Source organism: Chiloscyllium plagiosum, chromosome 29 (genome assembly GCF_004010195.1).
Source record: "Chiloscyllium plagiosum isolate BGI_BamShark_2017 chromosome 29, ASM401019v2, whole genome shotgun sequence".
In the NCBI taxonomy this organism is placed as follows: Eukaryota; Metazoa; Chordata; class Chondrichthyes; order Orectolobiformes; family Hemiscylliidae; genus Chiloscyllium; species Chiloscyllium plagiosum.
In genome coordinates, this window is record NC_057738.1 from 20,527,074 (window position 1) to 20,553,255 (window position 26,182).

General features: G+C 41.4%; 1 protein-coding gene across 1 annotated transcript in view; it reads left to right on the forward strand.

The window, feature by feature from the left end:
- LOC122564411 (death-associated protein) overlaps nt 1-24,529 on the forward strand; it is a 91,396-nt gene extending 66,867 nt beyond the window's left edge. Inside the window, exons 3-4 of the mRNA XM_043719236.1 lie at nt 16,780-16,825; nt 24,216-24,529. Of these exons, the coding sequence (XP_043575171.1) occupies nt 16,780-16,825; nt 24,216-24,335 (166 nt within the window). The 3' untranslated portion in view covers nt 24,336-24,529. The remainder of the gene's footprint in view (nt 1-16,779; nt 16,826-24,215) is intronic.
- The last annotated feature ends 1,653 nt before the right edge of the window (nt 24,530-26,182 follow it).

Below are 26,182 nucleotides of genomic sequence, written 5' to 3' on the forward strand. Positions count from 1 at the left end.
AAAAATGACATTAGAAGAACATGACTTGTTCTTCTATCTGTAACAATGGGAGCAGTGGTTGATCTGAAGTTACAAAATTCCATGTTGAGTCTGGAAGATGTAAAGTGCCAAATTGAAATGTAAGTTCCTGTTCTTTGAGTTACTCCTAAACAGTAGATACTGGAAATACTCTAAGTCTGGCAACATGTGGGGTGAGAAAGGCTTTTCATGGCTGGAGACTTAATGGAGAAAGGGAAAAAATGATTGCTCTCATGACCTGAAATGTCTTCTTCCACCCCACAGATGATGTACCAATTGAATATTTCCAAAATTTTGATTTAATTTAGATTTCTGGTATGCACATTATTTTAATCTTTTTTTCAATTGACTAGTTTTGGAGGTGAGGATAACAGGGTAAACGTGGGAGCTAAGCACAGCATTAAAGGGAATGGTAAGCAACCTGAAAATCTCAGTCATGATCATGCACTGAAGCAGATGTTCTGAAAAGCAGCCACCAGTTCTGCATTTGGCCTCCCCATTATGATGAGGTTGTGAAGTGTGGAGGGAATACTGTGTACAAATAAAGAAAAACAGATAAATCATTATTTCACCTGATGATAACTATGGTAAGGGCAGAGGTGAAAGAATGGGTCGCCTGGCTTCTGTGTTGTCATGGGAAAGAGAGCCAGTTTTAGAAATAAGGCAAGAGTGGAACAGGATGTTGATGAGGAAATAATCCTTTCAGTACAGCCATTCACAACCTTTATCCCACTGGGAGCCCAGACCCCACTTTGGTGCACAGTAATAGGTGTCGGAATGGAGTGCGAAGCCACTTAGTGGTAAGATACCTGCAAAAGCAGACAAGTGAAAGAGACTTGTGACATGGGGTGAAGAGCAGGTGCAGGGTGAGGGACCTGTAAGACTCCAGGGTACCATAGAGTCATAGAGATGTACAGCACAGAAACAGACCCTTTGGTCCAACTTGTCCATGCCGACCATAAATCCCAACCCAATCTAGTCCCACCTGTCAGCACCCAGGCCATATTCCTCCAAACCCTTCCTATTCATATACCCATCCAAATGCCTTTTAAATGTTGCTATTCATATACCCATCCAAATGCCTTTTAAATGTTGCAATTGTACTAGCCTCCACCACTTCTTCCTCAGGCAGTTCATTCCATATCCGTACCACCCTCTGTGTGAAAAAGTTGCCCCTTGGGTCTCTTTTATATCTTTTCACTCTCACCCTAAACCTATGCCCTCTAGTTCTGGACTCCCCCACCCCAGGGAAAAGACTTTGTCTATTTATCCTATCCATGCCCCTCATGATCTTATAAACCTCTATAAGGTCATCCCTCAATCTCCGTCGTTCCAGGGAAAACAGCCCTTGCCTATTCAGTCTCTCCCTATAGCTCATATTCCCCAATCCTGGCAATATCCTTATAAATTTTTTCTGAATCCTTTCAAGTTTCACAACATCTTTCCAACAAGGAGACCAGAACTGCACGTGATATTCCAGCAGTGGCCTAACCAACGTCCTGTACAGCCGCACATGACCTCACAACTCCTGTACTCTATACTCTAACTAATTAGGAAAAGCTTACCAAACGCCTTCTTCACTATCCTATCTACCTGTGTGGGAAGACTTTCTTTCACAAGGTTTGTGTTTGGAAAACACTGAATTTTCAACAATACAATTGGGCCTCGGGTTTTAGCTGGTTACACTACACCCTGAAGCTTCATATAGTCCACCCAGCTTTCAACACTCAGTCGGAGCTCAGCTCAGCCAATGCTGCCTCTGAGCTCACAATTCCAAAATTATGACTGGCAGCCCCCTTGGTGTCATGACCCACAGTTTGTGATGTCCTGCTCTAGAATATTGAAAGGATAAGGTGGTGCCATTATGAAGGTGGCAGGTAATCCATTACATGCAGGGGCTGGTGAAATGGAGGACTCGAGGAATTCTGTCATAATTCTGGGAGGAAAGAGAAAGGAGTGACAGCAATGGGATAGTCATAGTTGAGGATTGACTCAACGCTATTTCCAGGGAAATCCTTGGTTGAGGAAAATGAATGATGTATCGGAAGCACTTGAATGGGAGGTTGCAGCATCACAACAAGTGAGACTGAGGAACTTGGAAAATGGACTGGAATCCTTGTAGATGATATAGTGGGAAGAATGTGTAATCAGAGTACCTGTCAGTGCCAGTGCACTTGTCTTAGAGCTTGGTGAATGATGATAGAAATGTTGCGAAAGGGTCAGGAAGAATTGGAGAAAGACCATTTGAAGATGAGAGAAGGCTGGAGATTTGAAACAAAGTTTAAAAAAAAATTCCAGCTTGCAGAAAGAGCACTGACTTCGTCAGCACATACAATAATTGAGTTAGGAGAGAGACCCTGAATAAGCATTAGAGAATATTGGATTAGGGTTAGTAGAGCCTGGACAACATGGAAAAAGGTATAGCATTAGGAGAGGAAGAAGTGTGTGCTCAGTTAGGCAATAACAGGCTATAATACTGAGCCCGGCAGGCCAGTGTTGTTAGTGGACCCTGGGCTTGCTGAACATGTTTTTACATTGAATAACATTGGAGTCAGAAAGAACAGATAAAACGTGGCACTGGGTGAGGTTTGAAGGGATAGTACGGTGGGGTTAGGGGAAAATGGAAGGCAAGAAGGGTCCAATGGACTTCCAATTGCTGAAGTAAGGTCCTTGACTCCTGAATAGAATGTCTTTTTGTCAAAGTGGTGGATGAATCAAAAGGATGAAATGCTGCGGACCCAGGCAACTCTGCTGACGAGAGGGGGGCAAGAGCACTCATGTAGCAATAAGTGGGATTGAACGTGGATTTTCAGATGTGGTGAGAGCTGTGATTCAAGGAATGCTGAAAATAATGCTAATATCTGGGCATGGGTTGACCAGAACAGGCAGGGTACAGTTTCATTTGGAAGCAGTGTGAAAATAAATGTAATTTGGAGATGTTTGCAGAGGATAGAGGTGTGGCTGTGAGGGCGGGGTTAGGCACATACCTGATCAAACAAGAAAAGGAACCAGGAACCAAACAAACAAGTCAAAAGAGCCAAACTAAGATCCCATTGGAGACAATCCACAATATTTTGCTTTTTGTAATATTTTCATTAATTGACATTTAATGTAGAGCATGTTGGTATAACTAACCAAGGTTATTTAGCAGATGTTGACTATATCATGAAATTTCTCATTGAAATCATTGTTATTAATACTAAGCTAATATCTCCCTTCATTGAAATATCCTGGAGGAGGAGCTCTTTGAAAACTCACTAGCTCAAAAGTCAAGTAGGGCTTTGTGTATTGACTGCTACCTATTTAATCTCCAAATTTACTGAAAGCCTCTAACCTCCTAAAACTTATCCTGTTGTGGGAAAACTGAGTTAATCTTTGCCATGGCATTTAATATAATGCTGTTGAGATGCCTGAATAATATTGTGAGCCGGGTGGGGATGTTCTTAGTGCTCATTGCTGGTTCATGATGAAGAGCTAAGAATAACAAATGGCATTTTATAACAACAATCCTGGTGCTGTTGAATAGAAACAGATAATGTTAAAAATGCAAAAGAAGCACTGCCTGGAGTCACTGGGACCAGTGTCCTTTGGAAAATGCATAATTGAATAGGCTGCGCTTTGGTGCAGAAAGATTCTCCTGTATGTGATGAGAATGCTCTGTGAGGTACAAAAGAAATTAATATAATTTGCAACATACTCTTTATTAGTGGCACACATACAATCTTGCAATTTGGAAAATGCAGGAGTTGTGCTAACGATGAGAGGATCAGTCTCTGCATTGTAATGTCTTTGTCAATGTGATGGTCTTAGACTGCCCCCAGGTGGCTAATTGAACAATTGTAATTTAAAAGCAAGATAAATTGTTGCTTGCAATTGTATGAATTGTCAAAGCGTTGGTTTATTTTATTTTGTAGAGAAGCCTCTTATGCTTTTTAGGTAACCTTAGTAAAAGATATCTGCTGAGCTTTGCTCATCCACCATATTGGTGACCACTTCAAACAAAACAAATCTGAAAGACTTTTCATGAAGCCATGTTAAGTGCCAACAGTATGTTCCTGTCTCTCCGCTCAATTATGTATTGCAATAGTATGAAACACTTCCTTTTAAGGGTCTTCAATTGGATATGATTTTCTGTAGCGACCATACTATGGTTGGATTATTGTTTCCATATAAAACAATGTATTCAATAATTTTATCTAAATTCATAAGGGTAGACTGAAGCCATTTTTTTGGTCCCTGCCACAAACTTTACACTCAAGCCTTCAGGGTTCCCTCTCAGCCACATGACTGTACAGAGAGCTAAAAGTCACTATGCAGATAACAAACCGCCAGTGCATACCCCTTTAAAAATGTGTGTGTGTGTGTGTGTGTGTGTATAGTGCAGTCTTAATGAGACTGGCTCCGCCCAGTAAAAGGCATTTATAGTCATAGTCATAGTCATAGAGATGTACAGCACAGAAATAGACCCTTAGGTCCCAATTGTCCATGCCGACCAGATATCCCAACCCAATCTAGTTCCACCTGCCAGCGCCTGGCCCATATCCCTCCAAGCCTTTCCTATTCATATACCCATCTAGATTCCTTTTAAATGTTACAATTGTACTTGCCTCCACTGTAGATATAAAGAGGCAAAAATGGCCTTTAGTAGAATGATATGTTCTTCTTGTCAGATGTGGGAGTTTAGGGAGAGTTTACGGGTTACTGAGGATTACATTTGCAATAAATGTGGTTGGTTGTGAATCTTACCAGATCGAATGGATCAGTTGGAGAGACAGTTAGAGGCAATGAGGAACTTACAAAAGCAAGGGGTTGTGATGGATGGCAGTTATAGGAAGGGGGAAAAGTTGCAGATACAATCACATAAATGTGTTAACTCCAGGAAAGATAAGAGAGGTAGGCAGTTCATGCAGGAGTCTTCTGTGGCTATCCCCATTTCAAACAAGTATGCTGTTTTGGAAAATGGAGGGGATGATAGATTCCCAGGGGAACATAGCACGAACAGCCAAGTTTCTGGTATTGAGACAGGCTGTAATGCAATGAGGGGTGTGTTGGGTTCCAAGAGATCAATTGTGTTAGGGGACTCTCTAGTCCGAGGCACAGACAGACTTTTTGCATTTAGAGGAAACCCCTTCTTACCAAATAACTGAGACTGAAACAGACAGTTCTTATCCTTGGTGTTGTATTTGATCCCAAGATGAGCTTCTGATCACATCGTTACTAAAATTCCGTAATTCTACTTCCATAGTGTTGCCAGACTTCTCTGCTGACTAAGCTCACCAGCTGTTGAAACCCTCATCCATACCATTGACACCCCTGGACCTTGCTATTCTGATGCATATCATGTTCTACTGTCTATAAACTTGGTCATCCAAAACTCTGCCTGCCCTATCAAGCATCACCCAGAATACATTGGCTCCAAATTGAATAGCACCAACCCCAGTATCCTTTGCCTAACAAGAATCTACCTACCTCAGCCTTAAAAATATTCAAAAATTCTGCTCCCTCCACCTTTTGAGGAAGATAGTTACAGAGACCTATAACTCTGGGAGAAAATATTCATCTAATTTCTGTCTTAAATAGGTGATGTGGAGGTGTTGGTGTTGGACGGGGTGTACAAAGTTAAAAATCACACAACACCAGGTTATATCTGTTTGAAAGCACTCCGCTCCGAAAGCTTGTATTTCCAAATAAACCTGTTAGATTATAACATGGTGTTGTGTGATTTTTGACTTTAAATAGGTGATGCCTACATCTGAATTCACCCATAAAAGGAAACTACTTTCTGCATCCAATCAGCCAGGACTCCTTAGGATCTTGTATGTTTCAGTCACATTGCCCCTTACATTTCTAACCTCCAGCACATTATAAATCTATCCTGCACAGCCTTCCCATGTAACATAAGCCACCCATAAGCCAAACCTTCTCTAACCCACCTCTAATGCATTTAGAGAGGAACCTCGATTGTCTGAACAAGATGGGCGGGCACTATTTTGCTCGGATAATTGATTTTTCGGTTAATTGATTTCCTTTGGGCTGGGAGTTTTCTGTTAAGTCCACTCTCCGTTCAGGAGACGAGGCAGCAGCACATTGTGCGTGAACACCCCCCCCCCCCAACCCCGCACCCCTATCCACCCCCACCCACTGTCCATGCCCCCCCTCCCCGGCCGATCTGCCCACACCCTGGCCAGCCGGACTGGACACCAACAGTAAGACTGCTGCTGCCTTTGTGGGTAAGTCTCCAAATAGCGCACACGCAGACAACTTTTTGCTGCAACTTTTTGGCAGGTTCCACCTCTGCCCTGTACAGGACAATGTTGGAGAGATTATTTGGGGAAGGAGGGTTCAGGGCACACGCCTCTGTAGAACTCCAGGGAAAGTGTGGGGGGAGAGAGCGCGCGGGAGGTCAGTCATTTGGAGACGGTGCCTGGGCTCCCATCGATGTCCAGAAATGTTCTCAGCAGCATTTCAGTAAGCCGGGTTCATTTTTAATCATTGTAAACAAAAGACACGATCAGGGTTGAAACACCTCTTTGATGTAATATTTCTATCAGGACCTTGAGATCTCCTTTTGGATAATCTGAAATTCAGATAATTGATATTCGGATAATCTTCTGTACATCTTTCCTTAATAAGATGACTCATCGGTTTGGCATGCTTGCCTTTATTGGTCAGTGCATTGAGTATAGGTTATCTTGTGGCTGTACAGGACATTGGTTAGGCCACTTTTGGCATACTGCCTTCACTTCTGGTCTCCCTGCTTTAGAAAAGATGTTCTAAACTTGAAAGGGTTCAGAAAAGATTTACAAGGATGTTGTCAGAGTTGGAGGGCTTGAGCTCTAGGGAGAGTATGAATAGGCTGGGGCTGCTTTCCCTGAGGGGTGAACTTATAGAAACTTGTGAAATCATGAGGGGCATGGATAGGGTGAATAGCCGAGGTTTTTTCCCAGGGTAGAGAAGTCGAGAACTAGAGGGCATAGATTTAAAGTAAGAGATTTAAAATGGACCTAAGGGGCAGTGTTTTCACAGAGGATGGTGCGTGTATGGAATGAGCTGCCAGAGGAAGTACTGGACATTGGTACAATTATAACTTTTAAAAGGTATCTGGATGAGTATATGATTAGGAAGGATTTAGAGGGATATGGGCCAAATGTTGGCAACGGGGACTAGATTAATTTAGGATATCTGGTCGGCATGGACGGGTTGGACAAAGTCTGTTTCCATGCTGTTCATCTCCATGACTCTGATACTCTGCACTGTACTCCAGACGTAGTACCTCTAGTGTGCTGTGTAACTGACATGTAACCTCCCCAATTTTGAATTATTGAAATGATGAAATTCTAAGTCTAACATCATCTTCAAAAGTGAAGAGTACTCATTTAATACTTCCACCATATCCAGGAAATCCTTCGTAACTTGTCCTTGAGCCTCCTTCACTGGCTCAATACAATTTCGACAGTTCGGACAGTTCACGTAACGGAAAAAGATATTCCCATTACTTCCACAATTGTCTGTGATATTTCTTTTCATTGGCCTTTTAGCAGGTAACTGTCACCTTCATTTCCTTCCGCTGTTTCTTGCACTTACATTCTGGCTACGTCAACTAAACAGCTTCTCTCAAACAGTTAATGAAATCATCACACCTTTGATGAGTTTACAGTGCATAGCTGGAGACATTAAACATAACTAAGAACTTTTTCTGCCACGTTGAATAGTGAAAGAGGTGAGAATCATAAGCTGATAGGAAAACTAAGCACGACATTTGAACAGTTATATCCTTCAATCGTTCACAGAGGAAAAATGAGCTGCATAAACAACATTAACTTTACACCAGTAACTAAGCTTCAAAAATATCTCATTGACTGTGAAGGAGTTTGCACATACTGAGTGAAAGATGATTTATAAATGCAAATTCTTTCTTAGAAGAACTTGAAACAGATAAATACAGCACAGTTGATGTTTTTGAATATTCTTCACTGCCTAATACTGCCTTTGAAAGTTCTGAATCTTTAACTGTAATGCCGCAGCTGTAATTCCCTCTAAGGCTGAGGGAACAATGTGCATCTATCATCTTTGAGTTCACTTCACCAACTTGTCAATATCGTTTCGTAGTAATTCTCTGTCCTCCTCAATGCTCCCAAGTTTTTTGTCATCTGTGTAGTTGGAAATTGTCTCCTATCACCTGATGAAGGAGCATCACTCCGAAAGCTAGTGTGCTTCCAATTAAACCTGTTGGACTATAACCTGGTGTTGTGTGATTTTCAACTAAACAGAGTTAACAGACATATAGGCGAAAGTGAGGACTGCAGATGCTGGAGATCAGAGCTGAAAATGTGTTGCTGGAAAAGCGCAGCAGGTCAGGCAGCATCCAAGGAACAGAAGAAGGGCTTATGCCCGAAATGTCGATTCTCCTGTTCCTTGGATGCTGCCTGACCTGCTGCGCTTTTCCAGCAACACATTTTCAGCTCTTAACAGACATATACCCAGACAACAATAACATTTACATGCAGAGGATTACATGCCATTCACTCCCATTTTAAGAAGTGGTGGAAGCTACTGCATTATGAAGCATAACTATACCAAACAAAACTGATTCCTTTCTTCCCAGTTGGACAAAGACAGGTGTACGAGAAGAGTTTAACATAACTTGTGTCTGGAATGGACATTTTAGAAGAAGCAGTTAACGTTTATTATTTTTAACAAATTTGTGAAAAAGTGTAACATTTTGCCTGCAATGATGTGGCGAACTTGGAATATATGAGGAAGTCTATATTCTCTCGTTTTAAAACAGACTTACATTAATAGTCCCTTTTTTTTGACAGGCTAAATTGTTGAATTGCACTCAGTAAAAATGTCAACAGAAACACAATGCCTAAATGCAAGAGGTAATCTTCTGTTGGTTTTGAGAGTTTCTTTTCTATAAACAAACAATGGTATTGTTTAGAAGTACAAAGAAAAAAATGAAAATTTCCCTTTAATTCCAACACTGCACCTGCTTAACTTGAAACAATTACTCATTTCACTTCATCCAGTTACCCTTGACGTGAAGCTACTCTGAAACCACATTTATTTCTTGTTTTTTTCCTGCAGACTTTGGGCAGTCCAGACAGCCGTTTATTAATGGCTGGCAGATACAAGATTGTTTTATTTGCAGTGGTGCACAAAGCCAACTAATTAAGTTAATTGAGATGTGATTATAGCAATAATATAATGTTCAGAACAAAGCACTTTTTCTAATTTAATACTTGACACAGAAACATTTTCACACCAACCAAGAGAAAGTAAGAAAGCATAAATAGATTCGCTAACTGTAGTATATAATTGAGAGAAATGATCGAAGAATGTGGTGGGTGTGTAATCATATCACTTTATGGATTCAGTGGACAGTTGTGAACTTCTCCAGCTTCTCTCAAGCAGTTAATGAAATCATCACACCTTTGATGAGTTTACAGTGCATAGCTGCAGACATTAAACATAACTAAGAACTTTTTCTGCCACGTTGAATAGTGAAAGAGGTGAGAATCATAAGCTGATAGGAAAACTAAGCACGACATTTGAACAGTTATATCCTTCAATCGTTCACAGAGGAAAATGTGAACTATCATAAGCAGCATTAACTTTACACCAGTAACTAAGCTTCAAAAATATCTCATTGACTGTGAAGGAGTTTGCACATACTGAGTGAAAGATGATTTATAAATGCAAATTTTTTCTTAGAAGAACTTGAAACAGATAAATACAGCACAGAGACACAGTTGATGTTTTTGAATATTCTTCACTGCCTAATACTGCCTTTGAAAGTTCTGACTCTTTAACTGTAATGCCGCAGCTGTAATTCCCTCTCAGGCTGAGGGAACAATGTGCATCTATCATCTTTGAGTTCACTTCACCAACTTGTCAATATCGTTTCGTAGTAATTCTCTGTCCTCCTCAATGCTCCCAAGTTTTTTGTCATCTGTGAAGTTGGAAATTGTCTCCTGCACGCAATGATTTAGATCATTAATATATATCAGAAAAGGTGTCCCAAAACCAACTCTTGAAGAACTCCAATTCAAACCTTCGTCCTGCCCAGAAAATATCTTTTAATCATTACTCTGTGCCTATACTCATATAAGAATGAAAGAATGTAGATAACTACAGAGCAATAGTCATTATCTTCCAAGAACTAATGGTGTCCTGTACATGGATTAGTTTTGCTATGTTTTTGGGATGAACCCTGCTATTTGCATTTATTATCCATTCCTAGTTACACTTGAATAGGCGGCTATGCACCATGGGCTTGAACCATCAGAGTTCATGTGGTGAAGATACTCATAAAGTACAGTTAGCTAGGGAATTCCCAGATCGTGGCCCAGGGTTGATGTAGGAGCAGCGAATATATCAAAATATTGTGTAAAATGGACAGGCGACTACTGTACTGTGGTCAAAGGGGAGCTTAAAACAAAGAGGTCATGGCTAGTAAACATTGAGTTTGATGATTGAGTGACATGCCAAAGGAATTTTGGTTATTAAAAATCTTTTGAAGAAGTTTTGAATTGGTTTATATCAAAAGCTGTAGGGATTTGAAGGTAAACCTTGAGAATGGGATGGAAATGATCAAGTTATCTGGCCTGTCCCGCTGGGAATTTGGGTCCCTATGATGGGAAAAGCCTCACTATGGCTGTGGATTCCCCCTTACTGTGATGCGCTCCTGCCTATGTGAGTGCTGCTCCTGAATCCCCTATTAGTCTTGATCAGATATGATCTTTTATCTGTTGCCCCTAGTTTTGGACTTCCTCATAGAAATAGCAACTGCATGCCCAATCAAATGCCTTCACAATTTTAAAATAAATTAATATATTTTATGCATACATTTTCTCATCTTTATGGTGATTTAGAATAGAGCCATGCTAATACTTAATATATTGTGATTGAATCTTCCTACTGAATAAATAGTTGTAAACTAACCATGCCAATCAATCTTGGCAATTAGTCTACAACTGACCCAGGACTGCACAATCCATCCTAAATTGACAAGGAATGGTTCAATAGCAACCTCTAGGTGGCACAGATAGTTCACATGTGCTAAGAGGATCACTTGGAAGGAGCAGAAAGTTTTATAATGCCTGAGATAATTGAAGGTTTTGCAAATTGACTTTTTTTTATTACCATGTTATTCTGGTGGAGTAATTCTTGAAAACATTAGGAAGATTAACAAACTGAAGTTTAGCAGTAAAGCAGAGGGTTTTACTGAAGCTCTGCAATTCATTAGGCAACAAATTTTAAATGATCATGAAGAAGGGAAACTAAGGGGAGCAAAATAGATGGCAGAGGGACCAACTAGTGCAATCACTTGGGCTCCCACCGTGGACTGAATCACCATGATGAGCCAGGATGTAATGTAAGAGGAAACTGCCAGACAACACTGTGGTGGAGAGGGAGGAGCCAATTTTTTTCAAAACTAATTAAATTAAAATGTGTACATAAAATATTTCAATTTCTTTTAAAACTGAGGCATTTTGATAGAGTGTAGAGATGCTGTTACTTGTGAGGAAGTCCAGAACTAGGATCGAGATGTTGTGCCTGATTAAGAAGAAAGTGAGGTCTGCAGATGCTGGAGATCAAAGTTGAAACTTTATTGCTGGAACAGCACAGCAGGTCAGGCAGCATCCAGGGAACAGGAGATTCGACGTTTCGGGCACAGGCCCTTCCTCAGGAAGTTTCCTGAGGAAGGGCCTGTGCCCGAAACGTCGAATCTCCTGTTCCCTGGATGCTGCCTGACCTGCTGTGCTGTTCCAGCAATAAAGTTTCAACTGTGTCTGATTAAGCCTAGTTAGGAATTCTTGAGCAGTGGTCCCCTCTGGGTGTTTTTCATGATGGACCAGCTAAAATAGGCCAGGTTCCCTCCCTATAGGCTCTAAGTTGAACCTTAGTTTTCTTCTAATCAACCTGTTCAGAGATGCTGGATATTTTTAATCAACCTGTTCAGTTATGGAATAGGTGGGACTTGAACCCAGGCCTCTGTGCTCAGAGATAGGGACACTGCCATTGTGCCACAGGGCCCTCCAAAACTCACCCCAATAGTAGAGGGTGGGCAATGCCAAAATTGGCATCCCCCCAACCAGAAGTAAATAAATAAGAGTTGATTGAACTTGCTAGAAACTCACCTAATACCAATATTATTCTTCCTCCCCTACAATATGATTGGTTAGCAGCCCTAGAGGATAGTTCCTCCCTCTGCAGAGGGGTACAGCTCCCACTAAGCACCAATTTAGCCCATGTACAATGTGTTATGCCTGCAGGACAATCTTCATGCTAGGTCTGACCACTGACTCTGCTTCCACTCGAGTCTCTCCGTGGGCCCCAGGGCAGTGGGAACTGCATCCTGGTCTCGTAACTGGGTGGGGTGTGATGTGCTGGGTTCAAGTGAGTGCAGGGCCACCATGCTTGGCACCTTGGATTTCTGCACCTGCCTCCATCTGCATTTCTGCCCAATGTCCTTATTTAATTTATGGGGACTGGCAGCATCTGTGGAAAGAATTCAGAGTTAACAGCTCGGGTCTAGTGACCCTCCTTCAGACCTGTTATGAAGAAGGGTCACTGGACCCGAAACATTAACTCTGATTTCTCTCCACAGTTACTGCCAGACTTGCTGAGATTTTCCAGCAATTTCTGTTTCCAGCATCTGCAATTCTTCTAGTTTTTTATTATATAAGAAGCCACTAGGTGAATGACATGGAAGGCTTTAAGGGAAAACTAGGTAAATATATGGAACTAAAGAGAAGTAAAGGATATATAGCTAGACTTAAATGAAGTCTAGCTCATGGAACATTAAGGGTTGGCATAAACAAGTTATGCCGTATCTCTATGCTGTAAATTCTGTATAAAACTAGTTTATAATTATCCAAAGCTTTCCTGACCAAATTATTTTAGTTGCTTGGAGCATTGAATTTACAGGAGCAGTTGATCACGAGAGGAGGAGATAACAACAGTTGTGATTGTGAGAGATAACATCTGTGGGCTCGCTGTCAATTTGTTTTGCATTCAAAATATATTCTCTGATGGATGGTGGCAATTCTTTTCCATTTGTTACACTTCACTTGCTGTGGAGCTGGTGGGAGCAGCAGCTGGAAAAGTGATGGGAAGTTCATTTTTGAAAGAGACTTATTGAGCCCTTCTTCCCTCGAGCAAGATTAGCATCAGACCTTTCTCCTTTCATTACCCCAACTGGACTATTTGTGGTTCCATAGAAATGGGAACAGAATAGATTAATATTTTTTATTCTTCCCAACTTTTCATTTTCAGTTAGTGCCTGAATTTGCTAAAGGACATCAAATTCAAGGTTGTAGAGTGCGGTGCTGGGAAAGCACAGCCGGTCAGGCAACATCCGAGGAGCAGGCGAATCGATGATTCGTCAACTCTCCTGCTCCTCGGATGCTGCCTGACCGGCTGTGCATTTCTAACACCACACTCTTAAACTCTGATCTCCAGCAGCTGCAGTCCTTACTTTCTCCCAGCATCAAATTCAATTATAGAAAAGAGAGTGCATAGCCTCAATTTTTCTTTACTTTCCTACAGAGTCTGCTGAGGTTTTTTTAAAAAGTACAAACAAATGCCTGTGGGTGACAGTAAGCTAAAATGGGGATCCAAATAATTGATAAAGGGATGAAATTCCTTCCATATTTCTTCTCCCCTCCAAATTCTGCAGTTAGAATATTTGAATTGTGTGTAAAATATGCTCAGGTGTGTACTATATTCACTAGTAAACAAGTAGTATAGGGGTCTTGGACTAATAATCCATTAAATATGAGTTCAAGTCCTCAAGTCACAAATTGTTAAAGGTTTGAATTGAATTTGGCAGTCATTAAAGTGATAATGAAGGTACTGGATTATCGTTGAATTCCAGCTAAAGTCCTTTAGGGATGGAAATCCACTGTCATTGCTTGGTCTAGCCGAGAGGTGATTCCAGTCACACATCAAAAGGATTGAATGTTAACTGCATTCTGAAGTGGTTTAGCACGTTTCTCAGTGATATCTGGAAAACTAAGAGTGCACAATAGGTACTGGCCTTACCAGTGATAGCCCCATCCCAGTACTTTTTTTAAAATTCTAAGTAAATTTAAGACACATTGTATTAGCAAAGAACTTAGTTGCCATCGTTCTAACAATGTTGCTGTGCCTTTGGAGTTTTAGAAATTATCATTTTATTGCCCTTTTATTGGAACCCTGCAGTATCCATCCACTGCAATATGATGCAATATCTGTCTTTTATTCCTTTATCTCCTTCACCTGTCAAACTGAGGCAACAATGCAAACTTCCTGAGAGCTCAAAAACTGACCTTTATAATCTACCACCCATCTCCAACTACTCTCACAAGACCCTAAACATGTTGCCTCTTCACAAATTTGTGCCCATCTTTCCCAGAATATCATGTTTGCATCTCTTCCATTAATTTTCCACTTCGGCCACAGTACCAAACAACTACTATTGTCAGAAGCACAATTAACAGCATATGTAATGGACAAAGTTAAACTTCCAATCCTTTTCCTGTTTTGTTATTGCACTGTAAATGCTCTTGTCCACCATGCTTGGAGTGGACCACCTGGATTTGTTCTTACCAACCTAACTGTAGCTGGAGAATAGGCTGCATTAATTTCTCTTCCTCCTCCTGCACCGTTAACCCTAGCATCCTCCAGGGATCTATCTTTGGACCACCACCCCCACCCCCCCACCCCATTTTTCATCCATGTGCTGTCCCTTGATGGCATTGCCTAAAAACAAACATCTATGCTGATGACACCAAGCAGTAGCACCACGATATCCCTCTCAATCCCTTCGTTGCCTCAGATTTCTTGTCCAACATCTAGTAATGAATAGATGACAATTTTCTCCAGCTAAATATTGGAACAAAAAAAGAAACAGAGAGGTATCAATTTTATTATATAATGATGGCAAATTATCAACAATCCTTGTGATTGCTTAAATTGACAGCAACTTTAGGATTTGGGATATGTGAAGAATAACATGGACATCAACATTTTGCTGTTTCTGAGTGCTCAATTCTACATGGAGTGCAGAGTGGAGCTTCCCACAAGCACCCTTAGAATCATGATTTGATGAGAATTTCAACTCCATCACTTGGCCTTTCTTTTTAAAAAAAAGTCTTGCAAAAATTATAGCATGTTGACTTAGTTGTATATGAGTTTTATGGTGTTACAGTGTAACTTGAGATTTACTGCAAAATACTTGTACTGGCCCTGAAATTCAAATGTTTCTTTTTAAAATGTCTGCAGTCCTTTTGGGGTTTCATCTTAATAGTCATTCTACTTTCACTACTTGGCAATTTAAACTAAAGGATTGTAAATGTTTCGGTTTCCACATGTGTACCTGCTTACTCATATTACTGTCTCAATATGCCAGAACATCCCATTAACTAGTTTGTGAACAGAAGCATATGAAGTCAACAACAAGTTCCTTTTCTTTCTATTTGACCCTAAAAATAGATCATTGTCTTTGTAAAATCATACAGTACAGAAGTTGCCCTTCAGTTCATTGAGTCTGTACTGCTAAAACTATGCTGGTACCTACACTAGTCTCACTTTTCTGCACTAGACCCTTAGCCTAGGTCCCCACTTCCAATCCTTTTTCTAGCAACAAACCTCATCCTTCTCATTAGTGACTGCATAAGGCTGAATCAGACTTTTTGCCACCTTCTTGACATTTGACTGATGCAGTGGCTTTTGTTGCGGTTCATTCCGAGCAGTGCCACGACTCTGTGCTTTCTGGTCTGTTCCCAGGACACATACCAAGATAAACATTGACTGCTCCTGGAGGACTATAAACTCAGTGAGCACATTTTGGTCTGCCTGAAACTTCCTGGTCTTCCAGAGCAAGAAGTTGACCTTGACTGAGTGTTGCAGATTGGCACATTCCAAGGTCTAGGACTGTGTCATGACAAACTCACTAAAGGTTGGGGCAGCTGCTGCCAAGTGCAGTGGGGAAAGACCACCATTTAAGTCTTTCTGCCAAAGTACAATGGAAGTCTGCTTAGTTATCGGACCCTCTCGCAGCCTCTAGTCTTATATTAATATAGTCTTGTATAAGTAAGCAATGTCTTTGGTTTGTTTGTTGGATAGAGTCAAACTCCATTGTTTGTTTCTTCATATACAGAGCCAAATTGCTTTAGTGTCTATGTTTTTATAGAAAGATATGTTTATGAATAAAGTTTATTTCTGAAATTAAAAACAATTTCCACTCACAGACAAAAGCTTCAAACTTTATTAAAGATGTGGGGGCTGAATTTTAACTGCAAAGTATGGTTGTACTGGGCAAGTGGGAAAATATTTTAAAGAATTTTAAAAATATCTCTCACCTGATGCCAACCTGCCCATTTCTAGAGGCAGGTCATTACAATGCTCATCCTGTGAGCTGTTAAATGATGGATTGACATTAAAGATACAAAATATATAGAAAGGCCTGAATTTGAAAAATGCGATACAAAGGATGAGATCAAATAAATAAATGAAGTCTTATTGTAAATTCATTTCAGCAAGTGAATTAAAGATATGACAGTAAACTATTAAAATATTGACACAGCTGTCAGAAATGGTATTGTTTTAAGTATCTTGCTTTTCTCTCAATGTTGCTATTTATGGATTTTCTGTTACATGAGGCTGAGCAGAATTATGATGATGTGTGAGTTTTGTTTTTGTTGTCTGTATTAAATATCAAAGCATAACAATTCTCTCTGACACAGTCGTGTTAATCATCTTTTTCTTGTTCAGCCCTAAGCCAACTGTTCCGATCATCATCTCTGGTGCTTTAGCAAGGGTAAGATGCAATTTACTTCTCCATTTTCTTCAATTTTGGTGAGATGTCTATTTATAATTAGAGCAATTTTAAAAGTTGGAGGTTGCTGGAAATGTATAGTTGAGTTGCCAGCACATGGAGTAAAAGAGAAGGGTCAACACCTGAAGCCTTAACCATTCAATGCCTCCAAAACATTCAATGCCTTTTTGCTTCCACCTTAGACTGATCCTCTGTGTATTTTAAGTGGTTTTGTGTATTATTGACAAGTTCCAATGTTTACCTTCAGGAACCTAGTGTTTAAAGGTACCCTGTTTAACCTTAACATTGGTACATTATTATTGAGTGCCATGACATTTGTTATAGGGTTGTTTACTGCAGTACATTCCAGTGCCTGACACAATTAATGTCACTTTGGAACAACCATTCCCTTTCAGACTTGCAATCTCTACAGGTGCCATATTCCCTGTTCAAGTTGTACAGCAGGGACTGAACCTACCAGACCTCAGACTGCCCAATGAAGCTGTCACCTTTTCCCTGAAATGCTGCTACCACCCCCAAGACCCACCTGGGTGCACCAGATTTGTCAGTGCCAGCTGTTCCTGGAGTTCAGGAGCTCCTCCTAATAACCATGCCCCCTTTCTCTCCTTCACCTGCCAATACCAGCCTTTCAACCCTGGTCTATGGGGTGCTGGCCGGACTGAGCTGAGCTGTAATAGCTCCTGACCCCCACCTAAGGCGATGGTCACAATAGAGGGACTCATGGCCATGATGAGCAGCCCCACCAAGCTGCGGTCCCAGCAAGAAAGTTGCTTACAAATGCCTCAGAAAGATAGCATCAGGCAGGAGCCACAAAACAGCCAGAAGTAAGTGATGGCTGTAGGAGGCAGCTCGGAGCCCATTGCCGATGAGTAGCGCCCCCACCCTGCCACAGGGTCACCTACCTCCCCAAGTCACCTGCTCCTCAGTTGGTGCATCTGTTGCAAGTGAGTAGAATATTACAGTTTTCTTTTAAAATAGATTTCAAAATGCCAGTACAAGTATTTTTTCTTAATTTACCAATGTAGGAAGTTGGTTGCTTAACGTACTATATTTCATCTTGGCAGGTACAGATTCAGTTTTCTTTTCTGCTTAAAAAAGGCCCCACAGAATTGAATTCCAGTTTAGGGATGATGAATAAACAAGACTTGACTGCAAGCTTTGAATGAGCTCAAGTTTCTGAAAAGTGGCAGGCCAGGCAGGAGTCTAATGAAATCAGGTGTAATTTAGATGTAATAAAAGATTAAAGCAGATGAGCTGAGACGTAAGCAGAGCACTGTTACTGGGTGGAAGAAGGGTGGCTTGATTATGAAGCAGATACATAGATAGATGTTCATCTTAGTCATTAGAAAGCCAAGGTTGAAAAACGCCCAGTTTCACACACACTAACCTTTTCTGGGGAGAAGGTTAGAGTTGGTGGTTAGCAAATGGAGTTTGTGACAGGGACTGATTTCAAAATAGTTATCTCCAATCATCCAGTACTGGATAACTAATATGCGATAGGATTAGGGTTAGGCATGTCAAATTGGAAACAGTGGGAAAGTTGTGTTTGTAAAGTAGAGCTGGAAGTGTACCTGTAGAACCGGATCGGTTTTCAGATGATGATCCCAAAGGCAGCACCCAGATGAGAAATTGGAGGTATTAAGGGGAAATCCCTAGGTGATAACAGTGTGAGAGTGGGAAGTGAACCATTGCAGGTCATCCTTTGACCATGACTGGATATATGGAATCAGATGAGTGATCCATGCAGCTGGCCATTGGTGGAGAGATGTTCGAGGAAGAGAAGAATATGGTCAATCATGCCCAAGACGCCAGACAGACTAAGGCCAATGAAGAGATTTTATCATGTTACAGTTGCACAATATATAATTTGCATCTTTAAATTGGGCTATTTTAGTGCAGTAGCAGGGCAGAAAACCAGTCCAAGGACTTTGGAAAGGTAAGAGAGATCAGAACTGTACGACAGTTTGCAAGGACAGAGGAGTTGCATGTGTATTTTGTTTGAGAGGGCTGATGATGGTTGATTTGAACAAGAGGGGGGTTGTAACTGAAGAAAGGGAACTGAAAGCACCGAGACCAGGATGGTTAGTTGGATGATAGACAGTTTGCTGAGAGTAAGATCAGAGGAGGAGTAGCTGGGTTTCATACACCAGTCAAACTCTGAAAGAAATTAGAATCAGGGAGAGACTTGGGGAGATTTGGTCCTGTGGGCTAAAAAGCTGATCTGCTATGGTATTCCAGATTAAACGTTCTAAGTAGCTTCTATTTGAGAGATTTGTCTCTACTGGTAGGAAGGATGTAGGTAGCCGGACACTCCGAACCAACCCTTTAGAGTTTAAAACATTTAGGAGTTGAGTAGTCACTTGACAGGCTTGTGCCTGTTTCTATAAAGCAATACTGAATGCACCACTGAACGTTACCTCTAAAATATGTCACTGACGTTATTATATATCTACTGTTTGATTATGTAATTTATCTACCACCCATTTGAAAATTACAGCCTAGAGTTGTTTGCCAATTCCTTTTGATTGGGGATTTTTGCAGTCTGTCACTTTGGTGTTGATGGGAAAATTAGGGAAAACCTGTCAGAAACAACTTGCAACAGGAAACCCCTCAGGAAATTAACCCTTGGAAATGGTTTTCTGGACCACTTTGACTGCCCACATTGCGTGGTTGCTTTCTCATTCAATTTTGGGAAATTACCTATTGTAAAAATGAATTAATTTTAACTCAGAAAAGATTATGGGGCTTAACTGTCACGTAATGGGAAGATTTTTTAAAAAGGAGAACTTGCATTTTTATAATGTGTTTCATGAGATACATTGCAGCCAGTGAGTTAGATTTTTGAAGTGTTGTCACTACTGTAATGTAAACAGAATTTTTGCTGAACTGAGACTTCCATGATTACCCACATCAGTATCCTGTAAGCTCTAATCTTGCGTGGAGAAACTCATTAACCATGGTTAAGTTGGTTGATCTCTTGACTCTCCTGATTCAGAAGATTGTAGATTCAAACAGGCATTCCAGTGCAAGGCCAGTAAAGTGGTGCATTGATGGGGTTTGATGCTTTTGATGGGGTTAATGGAGATAAACTGCTCCCTTTGGTGGAAGAATCTAAAACAAACCTTCACTGAACCATTAAGTGACGACCTTAGAAAGAAATTCTTTGCAGAGAGAGTAATCTGAAATTCCTTTCAGCCTGAATAGGCATTGAAGATAACCCTGATTGGAAATTTCAAAACTGAGATTGATGGCTTTTTGTTGGGATTAGATATTAAAGTATTGTGATCAAAGGTGCAGATTGAGTTAAGAATCGGGAGTAACCATGATCTAAGCAAAAGTTAAAATAAACTTCACTCCTGAAAATGGACAGTCATACCTTTAACTTTTGTTGTGAAACAGAGAACCAATTAACCTTCCCATATAGAAGTCTAAGAAAGAGATCTAGAGATGCAGTGTTCCTGTCCGTACTTCTAGGCTAGAGGCTCATGTTCAAATCCGACCTCCTCCAGAAATGTGTCGTAACATCTCTGAATAAGTTGATTGGAAAATATCTATAGAAGGCAACAAGTCCCATGAATTATTTGAAATAGGAGTCTGATGGCTTTCTCTTTGGGTAGAGTCATGTCCACAAGTATATGACTATGAAGGCACAGTCACGAATGGTGCAGCCGGTAAAATAGGAGATGGTGAAGAGGCCAGAATAAGACGAGAGCCAATATCTTCGAGATTTCAGGGGCTGGAGATGATTATAGCATTAGAGAGGAACTAAACCATGGAGGTATTTAAATACAAGAATTTTTTTTAAAAATGAAAATAATACTTAACTGAAAATGACAGATGTACAGGCCTTACTCAAAGGAAGGTCAGAGCTGTCATAGAGCTTTCCCTGCTGTCCTGACCAAGACTTGTCCCTGAACCAATCTCTCTTAAAGAAAAAGAATCATGTGGTCTTTACAAATGTTCTGCAAACAGGTCAGCTGCCAATTTTCATTACAACAGTGACCACATCTCAAAATATCATTTTCTGTAAAATTCTTTGGAATCACCTGAAGTTGTGAAAGACGCTATGAGGTTCATCGTTCTCTGCAAATTAGATTTTTTAAGAAAGCAAATTATTGCAGATGATGGAAATCTGAAATAAAAATAAGAAGTGCGAGAGAAATAGAATATGTTTGGCAGCATCTGTGCAGAGAGAAAGAGTTGCTGTTTTGATCCAGTATGACTCTTCATTGGGGATGGAACATAGAACATTGCAGTGCAGTACAGGCCCTTCAGCCCTCAATGTTGCGCCGACCTGTGGAACCAATCTGAAGCCCATCTAACCTACACTATTACATCCTCATCCCTATGCCTATCCAATGACCATTTAAATGCCCTTAAAGTTGGCAAGTCTACTACAGTTGCAGGCAGTGCATTCCATTCTGAGTAAAGAAACTACCTCTGACGTCTGTCCTGTATCTATCACCCCTCAATTCAAAGCTATGTCCTCACATGCTAGCCATCGCCATCCAAGGAAAAAGGCTCTGTCCAGTCTATCTAACTTTCTGATTATCTTATATGTCTCAATTAAGTTGCCTCTCAACCTTCTCTCTAATGAAAACAGTCTCAAGTCCCTCAGCCTTTCTTCATAAGACCTTCCCTCTGTATCAGGCAGCATCCTAGTAAGTCTCCTCTGAAACCTTTTCAAAGCTTCCACATTCTTCCCATAATGCGGTGACTAGAATTGTACGCAATACTCCAAATGTGGCCGCACCAGAGTTCTGTACAGGTGCAGCATGATCTCATGGTTCCGAAACTCAATCCCTCTACCAATAAAAGCTAATACACCATATGCCTACTTAACAATCTGGGTGGCAACTTTAAAGAATCTATATACCTGGACACTGAGATCTGTCTCTGCTCGTCTACACTACTAAGAATCTTACCATTTGCCCAGTACTCTGCGTACCTGTTACTCCTTCCGAAGTGAATCACCTCACACTTTTCCGTTAGCTCGGCAGCTTATCTATATCCCTCTGTAAACTACAACATCCTTCATCACTATCCACAACTCTACCAACCTTAATGTCATCCGCAAATGTACTAACCCATCCTTCTATGCCCTCATCTAGGTCATTTATATAAATGACAAACAACAGTGGGCCCAAAACAGATCCTTGTGGTTCCCCATTCGTAACTGAATTCAGGATGAATAGTTCCTATCAACCATCACCCTCTGCCTTCTTTTAACTCGCCAATTTCTGATCCAAACCGCAAAATCGCCCTCAATTCCATGCCGCCGTATTTTGTGCAATAGCCTACTGTGGGGAACCTTCTCAAATGCCTTACTGAAATCCATATACACCACATCAACCGCTTTACCCTCATCCACCTGTTTGGTCACCTTCTCAAAGAACACATAAGTTTTGTGAGGCATGACCTACCCTTCACAAAACTGCGTTGACTATCCCTAATCAACTTATTCCTGTCCTAGATGATTATGAATCCTATCGCATATAACCGTTTCCAACACTTCACCCACAACCGAAGTAAGTAAGGCTCACAGGTCTATAATTCCAGTCTCCACTTCCCTTCTTGAACAAGGGAAAATTTGCTATACTCCAGTTTTCCGGCACTATTCCTGTAGACAATTATGTTATAAAGATCAAAGCTAAAAGCTCAGCAATCTCCTCCCTGGCTTCCTAGAGAATCCGAGGATAAAGCCCATCTTGCCCAGGGGACTTAGCAATTCTGGAAAGTGTAAAACTAGATAACACCTCCTCCTTATGCACCTCAATCTAGTCTAGTAGCCTGTATCTCCGTATTCTCCTCAACTACATTGTCTTTTTCTAGTGTGAATACTGATGAAAAGTATTCATTTAACGCTTCCCCTTTCTCCTCTGACTCTACGCACAACTTCCCACTACTATGCTTGATTGGCCCTAATCTTACTCTAGTCATTCTTTTATTCCTGATATAGCTATAGAAAGCCTTAGAGTTTTTCTTGATCTATCAGCCAATGCTGTCTCATGTCCCTCCTGGCTCTTCTTAGCTCTCTCTTTAGGTCTTTCCTGGCTAACTTGTAACTTACCAAGTGCCCTAACTGTGCCATCAAATCTCATCCTAACATAAGCCTCCTTCTCTCTCTTGACAAGAAATTCAACTTGCTTAGTAAGCCATGGCACCCGCACTCGACAACTTCCATCTTGCCTGACCAATACATACTTATTCAAGAACCCCAAAAAAGCTGGTCCTTGAATAAGCTCCATATTTCAATTGTGCCCATCCCCTGCAGTTTCCTTCCCAATCCTGTGCATCATAAATCTTGCCTCGTCACATCATAATTGTCTTTCCCCCAGCTATAACTCTTGCCTGAGGTATATACCTATCCCTTTTCCATCACTAAAGTAAACAACCTACTGTGCTCACTATCACCAAAGTGCTCGCCTACCTCCAAATCTAATACCTGGCCAGGTTCATTACCCAGTACCAAATCTAATGAGGCTTCGCCCCTTCTTGGTCTATCTACATACTGTGTCAGGAAACCACCCGGATGCTCCCGATATCGAAGTAGACACATTTCAAACCAACTTCTTGCCTGCCGGTGCCTACTTGCAATCTTGAAATCCTGGTTCTGACATCACTGCTCTCATCCTCCTGTATACCCGAACTACAATTCCGGTTCCAATCCCCCAGCTGAATTAGCTTAAACCCACCTGAAGAGTATTAGCAAATGTCCCCCCCAGGATATTGGTACCCCTCTGGTTCAGTTGAAGACCATCCTGTTTGTAGAAGTCCCACCTGCCCTCGAATGAACCCCAATTATCCAGGAATCCAGAACCCTCCTTCCTGCACCATTCTTGTAGCCACGTGTTCAACTTCTCTCTCTCCCTATTCCTTGCTTCGCTGACACGTGGCATAGGCATCAAACTAGAGATAACAACTTTGTTTGTTCTAGCTCTAAGCTTCCACCCTAGCTCCCTGAATTTCTGCCTTAAATCCCCATCTCTCTTCCTACCTATATCGTTGGTCCCAAGGTGGACCACGACTTGGGGCTGCTCCCCCTCCCTCTCAAGGATCCTGAAAACACGATCAGAGACATCTGGCACCTGGGAGGCATCACACCAACCGTGAGTCTCTTGTTCCCACGGAACCTCCTGTCTGTCCCCCTAACTATGGAGTCCACAATGACTAATGCTGTGCTCCTCTTCCCCCTTCCCTCAGACCTGTGCCAGAGACCCTGTTCCTCATTGCTTACCCCTGGTATTGGAATCAAAACTTAACTCGCTCCACTGATGCTGCCTGACCTGCTGAGTTTCTCCAGGATTATTTTAGTTGTTTTGTTTACGTTGTTGAATAGAAATTAATTATGCTGTTATCATTCCTGCCACAGGGGGACAAGGACTTTCCCCCAGCTGCTGCCCAAGTTGCTCACCAAAAGCCCTACCCATCAGTGGAGAAACTGCCGGTTTCACACCAGATCAACCATTCCATCCACCAGCCTCGCAAGTGAAGGATGTGACCCTTCGAGCGAACGTACCGAAATCTGTGGGAAGTGTCGTTCCAGTTGGACTCCTGATATCTGATAATTGAAGAAATCTTTTGATTTTAGGAAAAGAGCTACAGTTTTAAATTTTGTAAACTTTTGTTGAAACACATTTGAGCAAATAATAGCCATTTTTAATTAAATTGGCTCCTGAGATACAATTTTGTTTTTGATATTTCAGAAATAATAGATAAGTCATTGCTTCGGGATAAGTGGGCTAAACACTCATACAGTATGTGTGTATGGATGCTCCTGTGTGTATGTTATGCATGATGCATAATGGTGTAAACCTCACGCACAACAGCACGCTGACTCAGTATACATGTTGAGGGTTTTGTAGAAGGCATAACTGAGGACAACAGTATGCCAAAAGAAAACGCAAAGATAACAAAGTACATGCTATGAATTTGGAGTAGCCTTTCCAGAATCTCAAGTTCCCGTTTCCTCAATCTGGACATTTCTAGGTCTTCACATGCCTGCATCGGATTCAAGGGGAGCTGTCAGTTCACTCATCTGATGTGGGTAGTGTCCTAGTGAAGGCACAGTCACCAATGGTGCAGCAGGTAAAATAGGGGATTGGGAAGAGTCCGGAATAAGACGAGAGCCAATATCTTAGAGGTTCGGGGGCTGGAGGTGATTATAACATTAAAGAGGGACAAGACCATAGAAGTATTTAAATACAAGAATAAAATTTTTAAAATGAAAATAATACTTAACTAAAAATGACAGATGTACAAGACTTGATGAAAGCAAGGCCAGAGTTGTCATAATTTTGAATAATATCAATTTAAAGCAGTTAGAAGGTGGGAGGCTTCTTGGCGTACCTTAAGATAGTCTAGTCTCTCTGTAAGAAAGGCAAGATGAGGGTTTCAGCAGCTACTGAGCTGAGACAGGAATAGAAATGGCCATTGTTATGGAGTAAGAAACAGCTACAGTTAGTGTGGATATGTGGGTGGCAAGAGATGCTAAAGTGTGGAGCCGGTAAAAGCACAGGAGATCAAGCAGCATCAGAGGAGCGGGAGAGTCGACATTTCAGGTCAGGACCTTTCACCACCAACTATCTTGCTGCTCTGATACAGCTCGATCTGCTGTGCTTTTTCCAGCTCCACACTTTATTACCTCTGACTTTCCAATATCTGCAGTCCTCACTGTATATGGGTGGCAAACTCCTCTCAGGGTCAGTATACCAACAAGTTTGCAAATGGTCTGGTTTAGTCTCAGACACTTGTCAGGGAGAAAGATGAGATCAGAAGCTAGGTAGACTTTGTAAAGTGTAGCGGGGGGGGGGGGGGGGGGGGGTGGGGAGCTGAGAATATCAGTATCGGTTTTTTCCCATTGTTTAATTAGAAAAATTTTCTGCTCCTCCAATGCTGGATGCCAGATAAGCAGTCTGATAATTTTGTGATAATGGAGTATTTAGTGGGACAGTGAGGTAGAGCTGGCTATTGTTAATGTACGTGTGGAAACCAGTACTGTTTTTTTTGAATGATGTTACAGAGAAACATCATGTCAATGAGAAATAGCAAGGGGTCAGGGTAGGTCCTTGGGAACACCAGAGGTAATGGTGCGATTTGAGAAGAGAAGCATTTGGGTGGCACTGTGGTTAGCACTGCTGCCTCACAGCGCCAGAGACCTGGGTTCAGTTCCTGCCTCAGGCAGCTACCTGTGTGGAGTTTGCACATTCTCCCCGTGTCTGCGTGGGTTTCCTCCGGGTGCTCCAGTTTCCTCCCACAGTCCAAAAATATGCAGGTTAGGTGAATTGGCCATGTTAAATTGCCCGTAGTGTTCGGTGAAAGGGCAAATGGAGGGGAATG